Source organism: Thermobia domestica, chromosome 15 (genome assembly GCF_964235325.1).
Source record: "Thermobia domestica chromosome 15, izTheDome1.hap1.1, whole genome shotgun sequence".
Taxonomy (NCBI): Eukaryota; Metazoa; Arthropoda; class Insecta; order Zygentoma; family Lepismatidae; genus Thermobia; species Thermobia domestica.
This window is the reverse complement of record NC_137468.1, coordinates 106,668,540-106,684,909: the sequence shown is the minus strand read 5'-3', so window position 1 is coordinate 106,684,909 and position 16,370 is coordinate 106,668,540. Positions and strand designations below refer to the sequence as shown.

General features: G+C 35.8%; 1 protein-coding gene across 2 annotated transcripts in view; it reads right to left on the bottom strand.

The window, feature by feature from the left end:
• The window catches only part of LOC145671188 (uncharacterized), a 52,257-nt gene extending 36,844 nt beyond the window's left edge, over positions 1 to 15,413 (bottom strand). Inside the window, exons 1-2 of one of the 2 annotated variants that reach the window (XM_081740038.1) lie at positions 15,258 to 15,413; positions 7,661 to 7,808 (exon numbers count right to left, since the gene is read on the bottom strand). In XM_081740038.1, coding sequence (XP_081596164.1) covers positions 7,661 to 7,772 — 112 coding nt within the window. In that variant the 5' untranslated portion in view covers positions 7,773 to 7,808; positions 15,258 to 15,413. Of the gene's footprint in view, positions 1 to 7,660; positions 7,809 to 15,047; positions 15,065 to 15,257 lie in introns of those variants that run through there. The other variant, XM_081740039.1, reaches the window with a different exon arrangement.
• Between the last annotated feature and the right edge of the window lie 957 nt (positions 15,414 to 16,370).

Here is a 16,370-nt window from a genome sequence, read left to right as displayed (position 1 = left end):
TTTTCTGAATAGATTTTTTCGGCATACCAACGTAAAATTACAAAATGGTGCCCTTTCTTTCTTTTTTTTCAAAATAGCGGATATCCACGCTACAAAGGGCAGTTTTCGGTCTTTCAAGTTAAAATTTTTAAAGTAGAAGCACGAGATATTAAATTAGTTGCATATATTTTGGCGGCATAAAATTTTAAAATGGCGGCCATTATTTAAAATATCGGGTATCCATGCTACAGGGTGCAATTTTCGGACTTCTTAAGTTGAAATTTTGAGAGTAGAAGCACAAGACATTCTAAATTTGCTGTATAGATTTTTTCGGCTATCCAATATAAAATTTCAAAATAGCGGCCATTTTTTCAAAACAGCAGTGAATAGAAAATTGTTTCAAGTTGTGACAATGACAGTCTTGAAATGTAAATCATATTTTAACATTTTTACCCCAAAGACATTGAGATATTTCGAAAAAACCGTTAAACCCGAAAAAACCCAATTAAAACCGAAAATACCCGAAAAAACCCACATGGGCCCAGGTGGGTTGGGTTTTTTCAAACCCTGCAAATTTTCCTTGCAGTCACGGATGAATTCACGAAAGTATCTCAACAATCACAATGTACGCAATGACGAATTTAACAACACCTAGACAGGAAGATTTATTTATTTATTTATTTTTTACACCGACAGAACTCTGGTAATGTTCTCGGCGTTTAACAACCAAAGATAAAAAAGACTTAAAATTTGTACACAGGAAAAGCTCGAACTAGAAACTTAAAAGTGTTTGTGTGTACAAGTGTTGATAAGCTGGTGTATATCTTATTACACTGTTCAACACTGAATTTCTTTCCTGTAAACTAATAGGTGATTCTTAAAGATTTTTTTCTGCTGAATCTGAAAATAATATCCATTTTTGCGTATCAGGTCTCAGTTACTGGAAAAATGGGGAAATGTAGTTAAAATTTTCTATTTTGTGGAACTATTTCGGGGAAATATATATTTTAAAAACTTTATTATAATAATGTTTTATATGTATATATTTCAGACACTATACATTATTCATACATCTTGATGTATAAAATGCAAGCCTTTATTAATATAAAACGCATGACTACCCCTTCTCACACACAAAAGGTAAAGAAATTTGGCGGAAAAAGTGGAAAATTGGACGTCGGAAAGAAATTTCCCCACATAGACCTGGCAACACCGGATGACGGTGAAACAACTGACTATCAATATTTACTTTTTGCTTGTTGGTGTGGTGAGCTTTATTTCCTCTTGAATGCTATAGCAGACAAAGAACATTGAAAGGTGTGTTTTTGTGACCCGTAACGGGTAGATGTTTCATTGTAAAGTAGTTAACATTTGGAAACGTTTGGTATTGTGAAATTAAGTGTTACAATTTTGAAAATGCCTAGGAAATGTAAGAATCATCGTGACAATTTCTGTTATGTGTGTGGGCGAATAACTCCAAAACAGAAACTCACCAAGATAACGCCTATTGTTAAGAAAGCATACGAACTGTATTTCTCATCAAAGGTCGACGTAGGGAAGCCCTGGGCACCGAAATTTTGTTGTAAATCCTGTGCTGTGAATCTAAGGGGGTGGTTACGTGGTTCTCATAAGTGTATGCCATTTGCTACACCAATGTTATGGTTTGAATCACATGATCACTTACATGACTGTTACTTTTGTCTTTCAAATGTAAAGGGAATAACGTCCAAAGGTAAAAAGTCGGTTCAATACCCAAATCTACAATCAGCTAGAAGACCCATCCCACATGGCGAAGGTTTTCCTGTGCCTGTGCCGCCAGCAGTATGGACAGTAGACAGTAGTGATGATGAGAATGAATGTTGTGTGAGTAGTGAGAATGAAGATCCTACATACAGTGAACGTGTCACAGAACCACATTTGATAACTCAAGAGGAACTGAACGACCTTGTTAGAGACTTGAACTTACCCAAACAAAAAGCTGAGCTTCTAGCTTCAAGACTGCAAGGTTGGAACCTTCTTCAAAAAGGAACCAAAGTTACATTCTACCGTGAAAGACAACATGACTTTCTTAAATTTTACAGCAGTAGTGATGACTGCATATATTGTACTGACGTTGTAGGACTGATGCAGGCATTACAAATACCGTATAAAATTGATGAGTGGCGGTTATTCTTGGACTCGTCGAAAGCAAGCATGAAGTGTGTTCTCCTCCACAACGGTAATACTTACCCTTCGATTCCAATTGGATATTCCGTAAACCTGAAGGAAACTTACCAAAATTTGAAACTCCTTTTGCAAAAAGTGAGGTATGATGAGCATAAGTGGAACATATGTGGGGACCTGAAGGTGATTGGTTTGGTGTTAGGGTTACAGTTAGGCTACACAAAGTACTGCTGTTTTCTTTGTGAGTGGGACAGTAGAGCCAGGGAAATGCACTACATACAACGAGAATGGCCTACCCGTGCATCCCTCACTCCTGGAGTTAAGAATGTGAAAGAGAAACCTCTTGTAGACCCCAAGAAGATTTTTTTGCCTCCCCTCCACATTAAATTAGGGCTTATGAAGGTATTTGTTAAAGGGTTGGAAAAGGAAGGACAAGGATTTAAGTATATTCAGACAAAGTTCCCAAACATCTCAGATGCTAAACTAAAAGAAGGTGTGTTCATTGGTCCCCAGATACGCCAATTGATGAAAGATGACGTATTCGATGGAAAACTAACTGAAGTGGAGAGGAAAACCTGGAATTCTCTTAAGAGTGTTTCAGAAAACTTTTTAGGAAACAACAAAAGTGCGAACTATGCGCAACTAGTTGAGGAGTTGTTGTCAAACTTACACACTATGGGGTGCAATATGTCGCTGAAAGTGCATTTTCTACATAGTCACCTGTCTTTCTTTCCCGAAAACCTAGGAGATGTGTCTGATGAGCATGGTGAGAGGTTTCATCAATCAATTCAGATCCTGGAGCAGCGATACAAAGGGAAATCTGGTGTTTCAATGCTCGCAGACTACTGCTGGACATTGGCCCGTGATACTGTCCCCACATCACACAAGAGGAAATCTTCGTAGGTATTTCGTTTCTTACGATGTCTCAATCTATCTCTACGTTTTAATCAAAAGATGACTTTTGTTTGGGTGGCAATGTATAAAGGCATTTCAAATCCAAATGTGGAATTTTAGTGTTTTTTAAACTTTATTTTAGTTTATTGTTAATGAAAAACTCCATGAAATACTAATGTATAAGCATTCTTTTATCTTTGTGATATCCAGATATGCCATGCTTACATTTTTTTTAAAAAATGGTTTCTATTGTACATAAAAGTAATAATATTATTAAAATGCATAAATTCACCAAATATAGAGTTTGATTCTAACTTTCATTTAAACATTTCTCAAAAGGTAGACCTGATACAGCATATCTGACTTCAGATTCGTGATCAGCAGGTCAGAAACCATAAAGAACACCTACTTTCGTTTTGGAAAGAAAAAAAAAGTTAAAATTTGTAGAACAGTGTTATTTCTTTAATCAATTTCACCATATCATCACTAAAATCATATCTTGACAGCAGTTCACGAAAATTCGATTTTTTAAAAATGATTATAACACAGGATACAGAAGAAAAAGGTGAGTGAATGCCTTTTGAATTTATTCCTGAGATGTAATTTCTCATGTAGGGTTCGGTTTACAGTTCTCCTGGAACATACATAATCTTCCAATCATGATACTCGTATGTTGTACCAGGGTTGGCTGGTTTAAACCAAGGTTTAAACCAGCTGGTTTTTTCAAAAAAAACCAACTGGTTTAAACCAAAAAACAAAAAAATGTTCGTAAAAGTGTAAGTGTTTGTAAAATCTTGATGAACACACATTTGTGGGTTATCACGTTTCACTCTCGTATATTATTCGTATTATATTCAGACCTAAATTCCCCATTCATTACTCAAAAAGATTATACTACAAAAGCAACTTTTTTTACAAGTTTATAGATGTTTATTTTGTGATTTTCTTGAAGTTGTTATTATTGTTATGTAATTGCAATCAGGGTGGATTGATTTAAATCAGTCTGATTTAAATCACGATTTTAATCAAGATTTAAATCACTTGATTTTTTCAATAAAAATCGTTGATTTAAATCAAATTCCGAAATGAATTAATTTGAAGTGAAAGTAAGTAAAATCCCATTTCTGTCCTGTTATTTCGATTATGGAAGATAATAATAATAATACAATGAGACTCAAATGTATGTAAGTACAGTATGAAAACGAGTATCATGTAGAGAACGATCAGGGAAAATCCCGTCTGAACGGGTAACGGGTGAACCCTACTTTCTTCTTTTTTTTATACAGGGTTTTAAAATTTCTATTCCAAAGGGGAAATCACCATGGACATTTAAGATGAAAACTCTTTTGTGTCCACGTCTATTTGTTTGTTTCCAGATAATAGGGACGTATTTAGAGGGGTCTGATCCCCTCTCCGAAACAAAAAAAAAAGATTTTAAAATTTTGGGCGAAATTTATGTACTAAATACATAGAAGTTCCTCGGGATCGTAATACGACAAATTTTGGATGCATTAAAATATCGAATAATACTTTTGATAAAGTGGATATTTGACCTCATTGCAGAACATGCTGCGATCTGCGATGTGATCGCAGAAAATTTGTCGTGCCCGTGCAGGAAAAATTGTCAGAGGAAATAAAATAACTAACAGAAAAGTATAAAAACGTGCCTGCTGTGTATAGATGTCTTAAATGCACGGACAACTCGCATTTGAACTGTTTTTCACGTCACATAAAGCATATTTTTAACTATCACAAGTGTTTCTTCTTCTGGAACTGGTCATCTTGATTTTTTATTTTGGAATTCCTGCAGAAAATTTTTGACTTACAAAAACTCATCGCATAAAGACAAAGAAAGTTCTGCCATCGGCTAATATATAGGATCAGAAAACTATATTCACGAAGAAATTAAATATCGACTAAAAGCAGGGAATTCGTGTTATTATTCAGTTCAAAATCTCTTATCGTCGCGAATTCTGTCGAGGAATTTCAAGCTTTAAAATATATAAAATGATAATTATGCCTGTTATGCTGTATGGTTGTGAAACATGGTCGCTTACGCTGAGGGAAGAACGCAAACTGAAAGTATTTGAGAATAAAATCCTGAAACGAATATTCGGAACCAAAAGGAACGGTAATGAGGAATGGCGAAAACTTCATGATGAGGAACTGCATAATTTATACCGTTAACCAAAACATTGTTAGGGTCATCAAATCTTGGAGGCTCAGGTGGGCAGGGCATGTAGCGAGAATGGAAGAAAGTAGGAACGCTTTCAGGTTTAACTGGAAGTCCAATCGGAAAACGACCATTAGGAAGACATAGGCGCAAATGGGAGGACAATATTAAGATGGATCTCGCAGAGATAAGAATACAAAGTAGAAACTGGATTCAGTTGACTAAGGATGAAAGTCAGGAGAGCTTTTGTGAACATGGCATTGAACCTCCCATAGGTCATAGAGTGAGTTAATTAATTTTAGGCGAAATTTTTATACTTTATATGTATTTCGTGCCGCTAGCTAGTTCCAATTGCTTAAAAATATGCCCCTGCCAAATATCAGTAACTTTCGTGAAAAGAAAAGTGTCATTTGATATACATTGCTGTACTTTTTCCTTAATGCTTAAGAAACATTGTTTGGGATTGAAATAGGTTAACGATTGGGAATTAATTCAAAATTAAAACGCCATACTTTCACTTAAATGGTATAATTAACATTTAATACTAATTCCTAATGTTTTTTCTTCAGTTCACGACTTGTATTATACGAAGAAAAGGGTTTGATTTAAATCAAAAAAATCGATTTAAATCAAAAAAATCAACAAAAATGATTTTTTTGAAAAAAATCATGATTTTTTTCCACCCTGATTGCAATCGAAGAAAAATTCTAAATATTGTTTCGTTTCAATGTTTACTATTGATAAAATACATCGAAAATTCCGCACTTTTTGTGTGTGTGTGTGTGTGGGGGGGGGGGTCATACAGACCCCGCGAGAGGCATTTAGTGAAATAGTATCTTTGGTAAAATGAGTCTGAGCCAAAGTGGACTCAAATAATTCGTATCTTTATTCACTTTTCTTATTGATATGCAGATTAAGTCGGTGTATTTCTTTAATTTGGACCAATAAAAGTCGTTGTTAACTAACTTGAACTAAATTAGTTCTTCTGTACTCTGTCGTACTTTGAAATTGTTCATATGTAATTCTGTGTAATGGTTTCACTTGTGCAACTGTTTATCTTTTTGTCCTTCTGAAATGACTCTTGACAGTTATATTAAGAAGCATGTAAAGATCAGTACATCTTTTTTTTTTTTTTATATATCAGGATTCCTTCGTGAGTGAGTGTGAATCGGCAGACGTATCGCATTTGTGGCCAATTAGTCCTGGTTCCGAGTTCAAATGGAGGACAATTTCTCTCGGATGTAACTCGAGAAGCGGTTTTTATTCCGCTTTAAGTTTATGTGACCCCTTCCAGCATAACCCGGTTGTTGCATAATAACATCAAGGCGAAACAAACTTATTTCTGTCCATATATGATATGAATATATAGAGCAAATCATTTAAACCATAAAAACCTGGTTTAAACCAAAAAAACCGGTTTTTTTGGTTTTTTTTAATAAAAACCATGGTTTTTGCCAACCCTGTGTTGTACAGAGCATAGTCTTCCAATCATGATACTCGTATGTTGTACAGAGAAGTTTCTCTGTAAGATAATTTGACGTAACTGCTTTGCCACCATTGCAAATCGCTTTCCGGGACTACTTGTATGTGAATTTGAATTTGGTGTTTCTAGCTATTACTTGGTTATTAATTTGTGAGGCAAAATATCTCACGCAAAAAGCGCATGCCGTATCTTCTCAAAATTTATTCATTTTCGATTCCATTAACATATATACTATATATATTATCGCTAGTACATCAGTACTACAGACCTACAGCTACGAGCTGACTTTCAAAACACTCAGCTCGGACGATTCAATGATAGCTGTACACAATAAAACGCACCTAATGAATAAAATTTATTAATGACTATAAAAATTAAGTTCCTATTCTATTTATCTCATCCATCCAAATATGTGATCTTCAAACAATTATTTAAGAGTGTAGTGCAGCGACATAATGAGGTTCACGCACTGAAGAAAATATTCTCACAAACAGGAAGGGGCACTTAGAAGATACGTTTATATTCAGTACCAATCTATGAGACAATGGACAATAATGTATTACATACACCGGTGCGTAATATACACATTTAGTGAAGCATATTTTAATTTTCTAAATAAATATCCATTCAGATTTTCTATATCTTGTAGTTCATGTCAAAGAATCCTATGGTGAGTTTTGCTGAAGAACAACATGGCCGAAGCTCAAAATTATAAACATTTATCTGGAAATTTTCGTTATTTATTATTATCACAATACCAAATTTTACAGAAGCATTAGATGGATGTTATACTTCACACAATTCAAGAAATTCTGTGAAGCCTGCTATAATAAACAATATGACCCTGGTAATTAAAAATCAAAAGGAAAATACACACATTCACTTCCGACTTAAATTTTAACCATTGTTTCACGAAAAGGCCCAAACATTATGTCCCATTTACTGTTTCGTTTGTCCAGAGTACTTACATGAATGAAGACATTCAATAATAGTTGTGGCATCCACATAGTAACCGCCACACAGTACACATATAAGATGTGGATTTAAATCTGTTATCTTGATCCTTGTAGTACGATGCATTTTGACTGTTTCAGTGTTGCTTTACCATTTATGTACCTACAAATAAGAAAGAAAAAAATGAAAATGAACTGCACGGTAAGCAGTTTAAATCTCAATATATGTCATTCTGATATTAGTTGAGATTCTTTATGGAACTCAGAAAATATCTCACTGTAAGCACCATTTCACAATTACTGCCTGAAAATTAACCCTTTTTAAATTCTATTCATAAAACGAGGAGTAACGGCTTTTATTATATTACACCAATTCCTCTTTGGGTTGTCCAGATACAACAGTAGTTGTGTACTATTCATGCGGCCTGAGTACTTGATCACCCACTATAAAAATAATAAAATGTATGGCTGTTAGGGAAGAGGGCTAGGTAGCATTGTGATTAAAGCGTCGGCACGGTGAGGCAGACCTGGATTCGAATCTACTGAATGTGTGTTCAAGTTCTCGTACTGTAGTCTTCTACTTTTTTTTTTTTTTTTTTTTTTTAATGTCAACTCCAAACTATTATTTTTTTCCCCTATTAATCAGCACCATACAGTACATTCTCTGAGAACGAGAACTTCAACCTTTGAATTTAACCCCTTTTATAAACAATGTTCATGATTTAACCTCCATGTCTAACGTCTTGATTGCTGTATTTTTTATTTGCGGGGAAGGGGGGGGGGTTTGGTGAGGAAGTGTCTTAGAAACCGATCCCAAGAACTGTACAAGAGTTGTATCTCTAAAGGTACTACATATCGTGAAAAGTTGAACATGTCAGTTTCGTTCTGTAATTTTGGCATTAGTGCTGTACCGCCGGACCATACGAAAAATCGAAAAAAGTTCCAAAATGTACTAAATTAGGTGAAAAAAAAAGTACTAAATGATGTTATATTAGGTTAGTTAGGCTAGATTAGGTTACACCTTCAAACCAGAGGCGTATAAACTTTTGCAGAAAAAAAAAACATCATTTAGTATATCTCCCAAATCACTTGGTAGTGAATCTGGCTCAAGTAGCGGCTTCGGAGGCGTCGATGAGGATGTAGACTTGCATTCTTCTATGCAGATTCATTTTAAGATGACTTCAGTGTACATACGCGATATGAACTATCGTGCAAAAGGCACTAACCAACTTGTGCTAGGTGGCCACTAAAAAGCACGAATGCTAACCGAATCAGAACACGAGCCCAGCAGAGGGGCCCGAGTGGTAGCGGGAGGGTGCGTTAGTAGGGAACAGGTGCATCAGCGACGGTGGGTATATACACATACAAGGATAACTCAAAACATAGTATACGGCATAAAACACTTTTCTTATGTGTGGATTTGGAGGAGAAACTAAAGGCCGTCCAAACAAATAACAAAATGTATTAAATTAGTTTAGACCTTCAAAACAGAGGCGTGTAAACTTTTCCAATTATGAGTAGAAAATCGTGTAGAAATATATGCGCAATTTCCACATTGCCCTTCCCGCGACTAAATCGTAACAAGTGTACCTCTGCGCCAAGCAGTGCCTTCCGCCTTTACATACAGTCCCGCTTACAGGAAAAACAACCAACTACAACACACAGTTTCTTAAATTCAACAACTCCCCTCACCTGATTTTCACTTACTCTTCCTCACAAACCAAAATAAATTCTCAAATTGACCCGGTAAATTTCCTGAACTCGGTCCGGCGATACAGCACTTAACCTCGAAGAAAAAAAAAAATCTACACTCAGGAGATGAGGTCAATGTAACAGAATAATAAAGACAATAAATTAACGTTAAACATTGTTGGAACTGGTGATATGTTCTGATTCTTCTGGATTTTCTTTATACAGAACCTTCCACATCATCAAAGGTCTTCTGGAACAATGTAGGAGCATTCAGACTATTCCAGAACGTACTAGAACCTTGTAGCACAGTCTGGAATCACCCAGATAATTCTAGAATGAAACAGAACCTTCTAGAACATTCTGAAACCATCTGGATCCTTCCAGAAGGCAACAAAACCTAAAACATTCTGGAACCATCCCGATAATCATGTGTATTTGGTCTAGCATGTACAAGGGAGGACACATGAATTCAAATTTCAATTTTCAACAGGCGAACGAAGAGAGCAACATACCAAATTTGTAGTCGAACAATAACTAAGCTTCTGTCAGGATCCTGCTTACTGACTGAGTTGTACGGTGTTCTATGAAATGATTGTTTTTTGACTGGAGTCACAGGAGAATGAAGTGTACTATTTGTATATCCATAAAGGAGTGATATGAGACTAGCAAAGCCAACAGTCTGTCTTCAGGTTGGGAATAAAAGTGCTCATTTCACGACTCTCTTTCAAAGTCAAGATGTTTCCAGTGATGACTTTCTGTCTTCTAAATGCTTTGACATAATATCAACAGTGATGTTCGTTGTACAAAAAGAAGTCTCCCAAGGTCTGGATGATGATTTTCTATCTGCAGAAAAATTACATTCCCTGAATCAGTGTTAGTTCTGTTAAGAAACCATGATCAGTGAATAGTAAGCTGTACGCATCTGAATTGCAGCTGTGGGTGAGTACACTAGATCAAAACTGATCAAACTCTTCAAAGTGGAAACTCCATCTTCGGAAGAAAATTAACCAAAGAAGCTTGTACGACCTGCCGGCAATTTGTATCAAACATCAATTCAGCTGTTGAATTCTATGAATCCTAAAACCAAAACTGCAAATTCTAACAATTATCCCAATGTCCCTTTGAAAGGTAAAAATTCTGCACTACGTTTTATCTGCAACAAAATACTTGGTGGACTATAACAAGGAATGTGAGGTCTGTAAAAGAAAATGTTTGGAAAACCGGATCCCTATTATGGTCATCCTGCGAATGAAGCACATGTTCAAATTACAGTCATTTCATCTGGAAAATAAATGGGACTTTTCTCACTGAAGTGCCAATAAAGGCAGTATCACTAACACTTGCAAAAGAAAAAGTGATGAAAGTGAAAAGACACACGATCCGCAATATCAAAGAAACTTTTACCATATATAAGAATGAACATTCAGTGTTCCACAGCGGAAGATGAGTGGCTCTAGATCCACCTAGAGACGTATGTATATGTGTATTGTGCTAGTTTTATACTCTGCGTCGTAACTTTGAAGAACTTACTTGAAGGCGTGACATATGATACCGTGGTTGAATGTGTGAAGTCGTTACTAGTCTGTATTACACAACGAGAGGGTTGTTTGTTTCAGGAATGTGGTGACTGCCCTGAAAAACGAGGACTCACCTTCTAGACATTTGGTATCGAAAACAGCAGATGACTCTTCTGAGATTACATATGCAACTTGGGAGAAAAATATATTCATTACGAAACCGTTGCTATCGATACCTTGATTGACGAACTTGGGAAAAGGAGCAGTGAAATCAGTAGTACATCAACATCTGAAAAAAATGCAACAACGCAATGCAGAAGTGAAGGTATGTGTTGAGCTTGAATAACTGTTTAGTGCTTCTGTGATTTTGCTAAGAAGTGGTCTGTGATTCTGCCACAAGTAGTGCAAGAGTCACTGGGGTAATGACTACGTTTCAATTTTCACAGGCCACATATTTTCAAAACAAGACAAGTGTTGCAGTTATAAGTAATGACAGAGAATATGACTCGACATGTGCAATGTCGGTATTATGAAAAGTTCTTCAATAGCTGCAATCACAGGCAGAAAAGATCATCATTATTTCTGACGATGACTCTAGCCACTTCAAAAATCGTTACTAATTCTTTAAATGGACGAAGTCGCTTGTGCCAATGGAGTGGGTATACAGTGCTGCTGATAATGGAAAAGGGCCTTGTGATAGTGTAGAGGGCCTGATGAAGCATCACGTTACAATACACAATCTTTCCTGCTCAGGTACAGATGCAATTGAGAATGCCGAAGATTTTACAAGCATGGTGAAGTCATACGTATTTAACAGCCCTTATCCTGTTGCTCAAAGAGAAAATTGAAGAATTCCGGCACGAGAAAATGAAAGAATGGCCCAACCAAACTATTCCAGTGAACGGAATTCTGTAGTTACATGTCTGGGTTCAAAGTGACGAGCGCCTTAAATTGCAGAACTTCAAAAGAGCAAGAAAGAAGAAATTTCACTTGTCCGACAAAACCCAGAAACGGCAGAATATTTCGATTCACAACCTATACAGAGATGTTTGCAGCACGCGTGTATCACTGTGACTGGTGGCTTGCAGAAATTAAACTAAATCGTTGTGAACTTCTTAATGTTACATGGAGCGGCTGCTAGATATCGATTTCCACCTGAAGGGTAGCAGCAACACCACCACCAGCGCTAACTTCCAATACGCGATGTTTTAAAGATTGTGGATTCCCCAGTTGCCACTGGTTTAACAGGAAGGTATCATTCAATATTAAAGAAAGATACTGATCCAATTAAACACATTTTAGTTCACTGAATTGCTAACTTTAGTTTCTAAGCACAGTGTACAGAACTAGTATATTCTGGAACCTATAATATGAATTGAAACTTGCACACGTATTTTGGAAGCTTAAATGTTTGAAAACTTTATCTGTTACATACATCTTTATGAAGAATTAAAATGCCATGTCAAATATAACAAGATTTTGATTTCATGAGAAAAATATGAGAATGTGGTAATGGAAACTGCCTTAATGTCTGCAAAATTTTAAATTGTTTATCATTAAGTCAAAGGTGGAAGTTCTTTTCAGGGCATGCAGTTAGGTATGGTACTGATAGGATACAGCACGAAAACATGTATTTCCAAAAGGAGGATATGATTTGAATCAATAAATTAGTATCTTTTAAACAAAAAGCAACAAAATATCTTGAACCGTTCCAGAGACAGAGCATTTTCAAATTTCCCGAAATTGTCATGCTGCCACATTTACTGGCCCGTATATCGGGCCAGATTCTTTTAGGGGGCAAAAGGTATAAAATAATAATAACTTTACAGAAAATGAACTTAACTCGAATCCGGTGCTTTTATATCCCTGTTAAAACTTAATATTTGATGATGAGCCCGTGCTGAAGCCATGATCGCGAATACACCTATCAGAAACTGGAAGAAATCATTGACACAAAGTACCTATCCCCGTACCAACAAAATACTCCCAAATATCCACAAAGCACTAAAAAGGGAATTTCTTACTTTGACCTCTTAACTTTACGATGTTAAAATCAATAAAATTTGGGACATCAAGGTAAGATTTTTTTCTGTTTGTCTGAATTCATCTCGATTATGCCTGATGTTTAGGTATAAGCTACCAGCAGGGTTTTAGTTCCTGCATGCAGAACGGTGCTGGTGTAGTTTTGGCGCACCACATTTTAGAAAAACTGAATAGGCCTACTTTCCATGGAAAGATATAAGGAACAAGTTTCTAGAGACGACAGAATAAAATACAAATACAGCTGTATTTTAGGTTCACAAGTGTAGCGTTATTAGTGTAAAATTATTACAAGTGCCTTACAACACATAAAACAAGTGGCTCCATATGAAAGATGACTCTATTAGATCTATTTTCCACTGGCGGTATATTTCTGCAGAATGTATAGAACCTTTATTTTATGTTTACAAGTGGAGCGTTACTAGTATGTAACTATGACAAGTGCTACTGAAACTCGTATCATTGCCAAAACCCACTTCTTTTCACTACCCTCAGTTACGCGGATACCCATCAACGTTGATGTGCCAGTTCCTTTGAACGGACCCCCGTGCGGGCCCACCAGCTTCGTCCTGCTGACTCGGTTATATGGCATTCGTGCTTCCTTGTGGCCACCTAGCACAGATTAATGTGTTTTTTTTTGCACTGTTGTTCTTACGGCACACATTCAAAATCCGTATTTAAGCACAAATCCGAGTTGTAAATTTCCAACAATTACTTCTGGTGGCCCCTTGAATTTTATCTACGCAGAGATATTTTCTTGTCGACCAGCGGAAACTTTTCAGGGGACAATAAGAAAGAAATAAGTGAAAAAAATTATAATTTTTCAACAATTCTTCCTACTGTTGCGCCAAAAGTAAACTAGTACGTATAGAACTTGCACACTGTTCTGTCTGTTTTCTACCTTGAAACAGCACTCTTCTCCCCTTTGTGTATTTATTCCGACTTAGAATTTAGTCTGCCATAAGAAGACAGGGAAGAACAAACGGTATTAATAATCATAAATATCAATATCCAATATCCGTGTGTGCTTGGAACTTCTAATTTCAAACACTACTATATTTTAAAAGGTTTGAACTTTGCATATATAAATTCATAATTAGATTCGATTCGAAAAGAGAAAAACCTGGTACCCCTCAACTAAACATTGGCCTTAACTGTAACCAAAATAGATGTTGAGAAAATCTCGTTTCCTGTGTTACTCCAATACAGAAGCAAAAACTGATTTTCAATTCACAGTAAATTAGGGAGTTGAATAGAAAAATGGGCAGCTTAGAAATTTTACAGGCAAAATCTGTTGATTCACAAGTAGAGTAATAGATAAATAATTTGTAACTAAAGTATATTTTAAAGTAGAAAAAGTTCGTGTAAAATGGACGCACCTCTAAGCATTTCGTACAGCACTTGCTTCAATCCATACCATACTTCATACTCATTCCAATTCCGAAGGACATGTATATACAGTGTAGAAAGAAATTTGCAAGGCAGAGTAATAATCTGAATTCTTTATAGAAAGGTAATGGAAGTTGCCGTACTCCAACCGAAGCTATTTTAGCCTAAGCTGATCTAACATGACAATATAATGCACGATCAACACTAAATATGACGTGTTAAAGCATTACAAGAATTACTGCAAAGCAACAATAGGTTATATTTATATTCATTAACCTAAACTAACTTCATGATAATGTAAAATTGTTACTAAACTAGGATGAGTTAACATTTAAGAGAAAAAATTAAAGTCTGACTGTAATTACATATGGTAATACTTATGCACACTATTTTTCACCTTTACAAAACAAGAACTTTATAGAGTTTATAAAATTAGTTGCTATATTGACAACCGTGCGAAATGTTTTATGGCACAAGGACATTTATCTCTAACGTAAACAAAACATTAAAAGCTACCAAATATTGTTTACATCTGAATCACTTGATTTACACCCTCCTTTTATAAGCTGCACTCCACATCTGTTTTCTAAAATATGTTTATTATTGAATTTCAGCTGCCACCAGAATTTTTACATATTTCAAGTACGGTTTTGCGGAATAACTCTTCATAATAAACATTGTAGCGTACATACATTTATATTTTTTATAGTGCAATATGACACATGATTACTAACTCAACTTGTGAAAATCACAAACACAGTTACCAGCAAAAAGATCTTTTATGTTGTCCATCACATTAATGCATCAAGTACTCCTTACAACGTATAAAAAATTTAACGCGCGATGCAAAGAATTGTCAGCCATGTTGAAAATCGGATACTTCGTATTACACAAGATGTGACTAGAACACTAAAATTAAAAATAATCTATCTCTGTCCTCTGACAATCATCTCTAACGTATTGCATTTACTTACCTGGAAACAAGAAATCTTTATTTCTCTTTATTTACTTATCCAGTGGTTCATTTTACACGTTATCTGAAATTACCATCTGGCTCGGCAAAGCCACGAGCTTCGTTTCTCCTAGGTCGACCGACCCAACCTCGATTCTTGATTGTTTGGGAGGAGGAGGTATCACGTGACACAAATGTCAGTTTTGAAACAATATAACACGACAAAAAACCTAAAGCAGTATGCACGCATTGCAAAGCAAGTGTTCTACACTTTACAGGGAAAGAAATTACCCTGTTTACTAGTATTTAGAGAAAGATATAATTAATTATTCATGTGCATTCTGTTTTTAATCTTTGACCTTTCGTAGTACCTGTCAGAATGAACACAATATTATCAAATTAGTTGATATTCATATTGTTAATAAGAACGCAAAGGGTTTAATATTCAAGCGGAAAGTTTGATAGAGAGTTAAGCATCCAATTAGCTATTTAGTTGTGTACTACATGATGTACATAATGAGAAAATGGTTTGTTATTCTATTTATAAATTTCACGAATATCAAATTCCTAGCTTTCTACATATGCAAATGAAGTGAATTTCTTAGCAATACCAGAACTGCACTGCCAATGCGCTTTGTTGTGCATCCTAACGATTGTGATGGGCGAAACGGTGAGTGATATTCAAGGGCGCCGATTTTTCTGTAAATTTGGGGGGAGGCATTCAGATGCAGAAGGCACATATGAGGATTTTAAGACAAATTGCATTCAAATTATGCTAAATATATATTCACAAATACGATGAGGTGGGGTCACATGAGCTTTTGGGGGCCCGGCCCCCCATGCCCCCCGTAATCGGCGCCCTTGGTGTTATTATGATTTTGTTTTACGTTATTCGAAGGCTACGAATATATGAGAGATCTTTGATGTATTAGAATCTAAAGTATAATTTTGAATATTATCTGCAACATATTATTCCCAGCAGTTAGAACATGCTTACCTGTAGCCTCGCACAATGAGAGTGAATGTGTTAGCTATGAGGCTGTAGGAAGTCCCCCAGCATGGAAGAATGATTAAGATACACTCTATTGAAAATGTTATCAATCAAGTACGCACTACACCTTTGTGATAGGGCCTA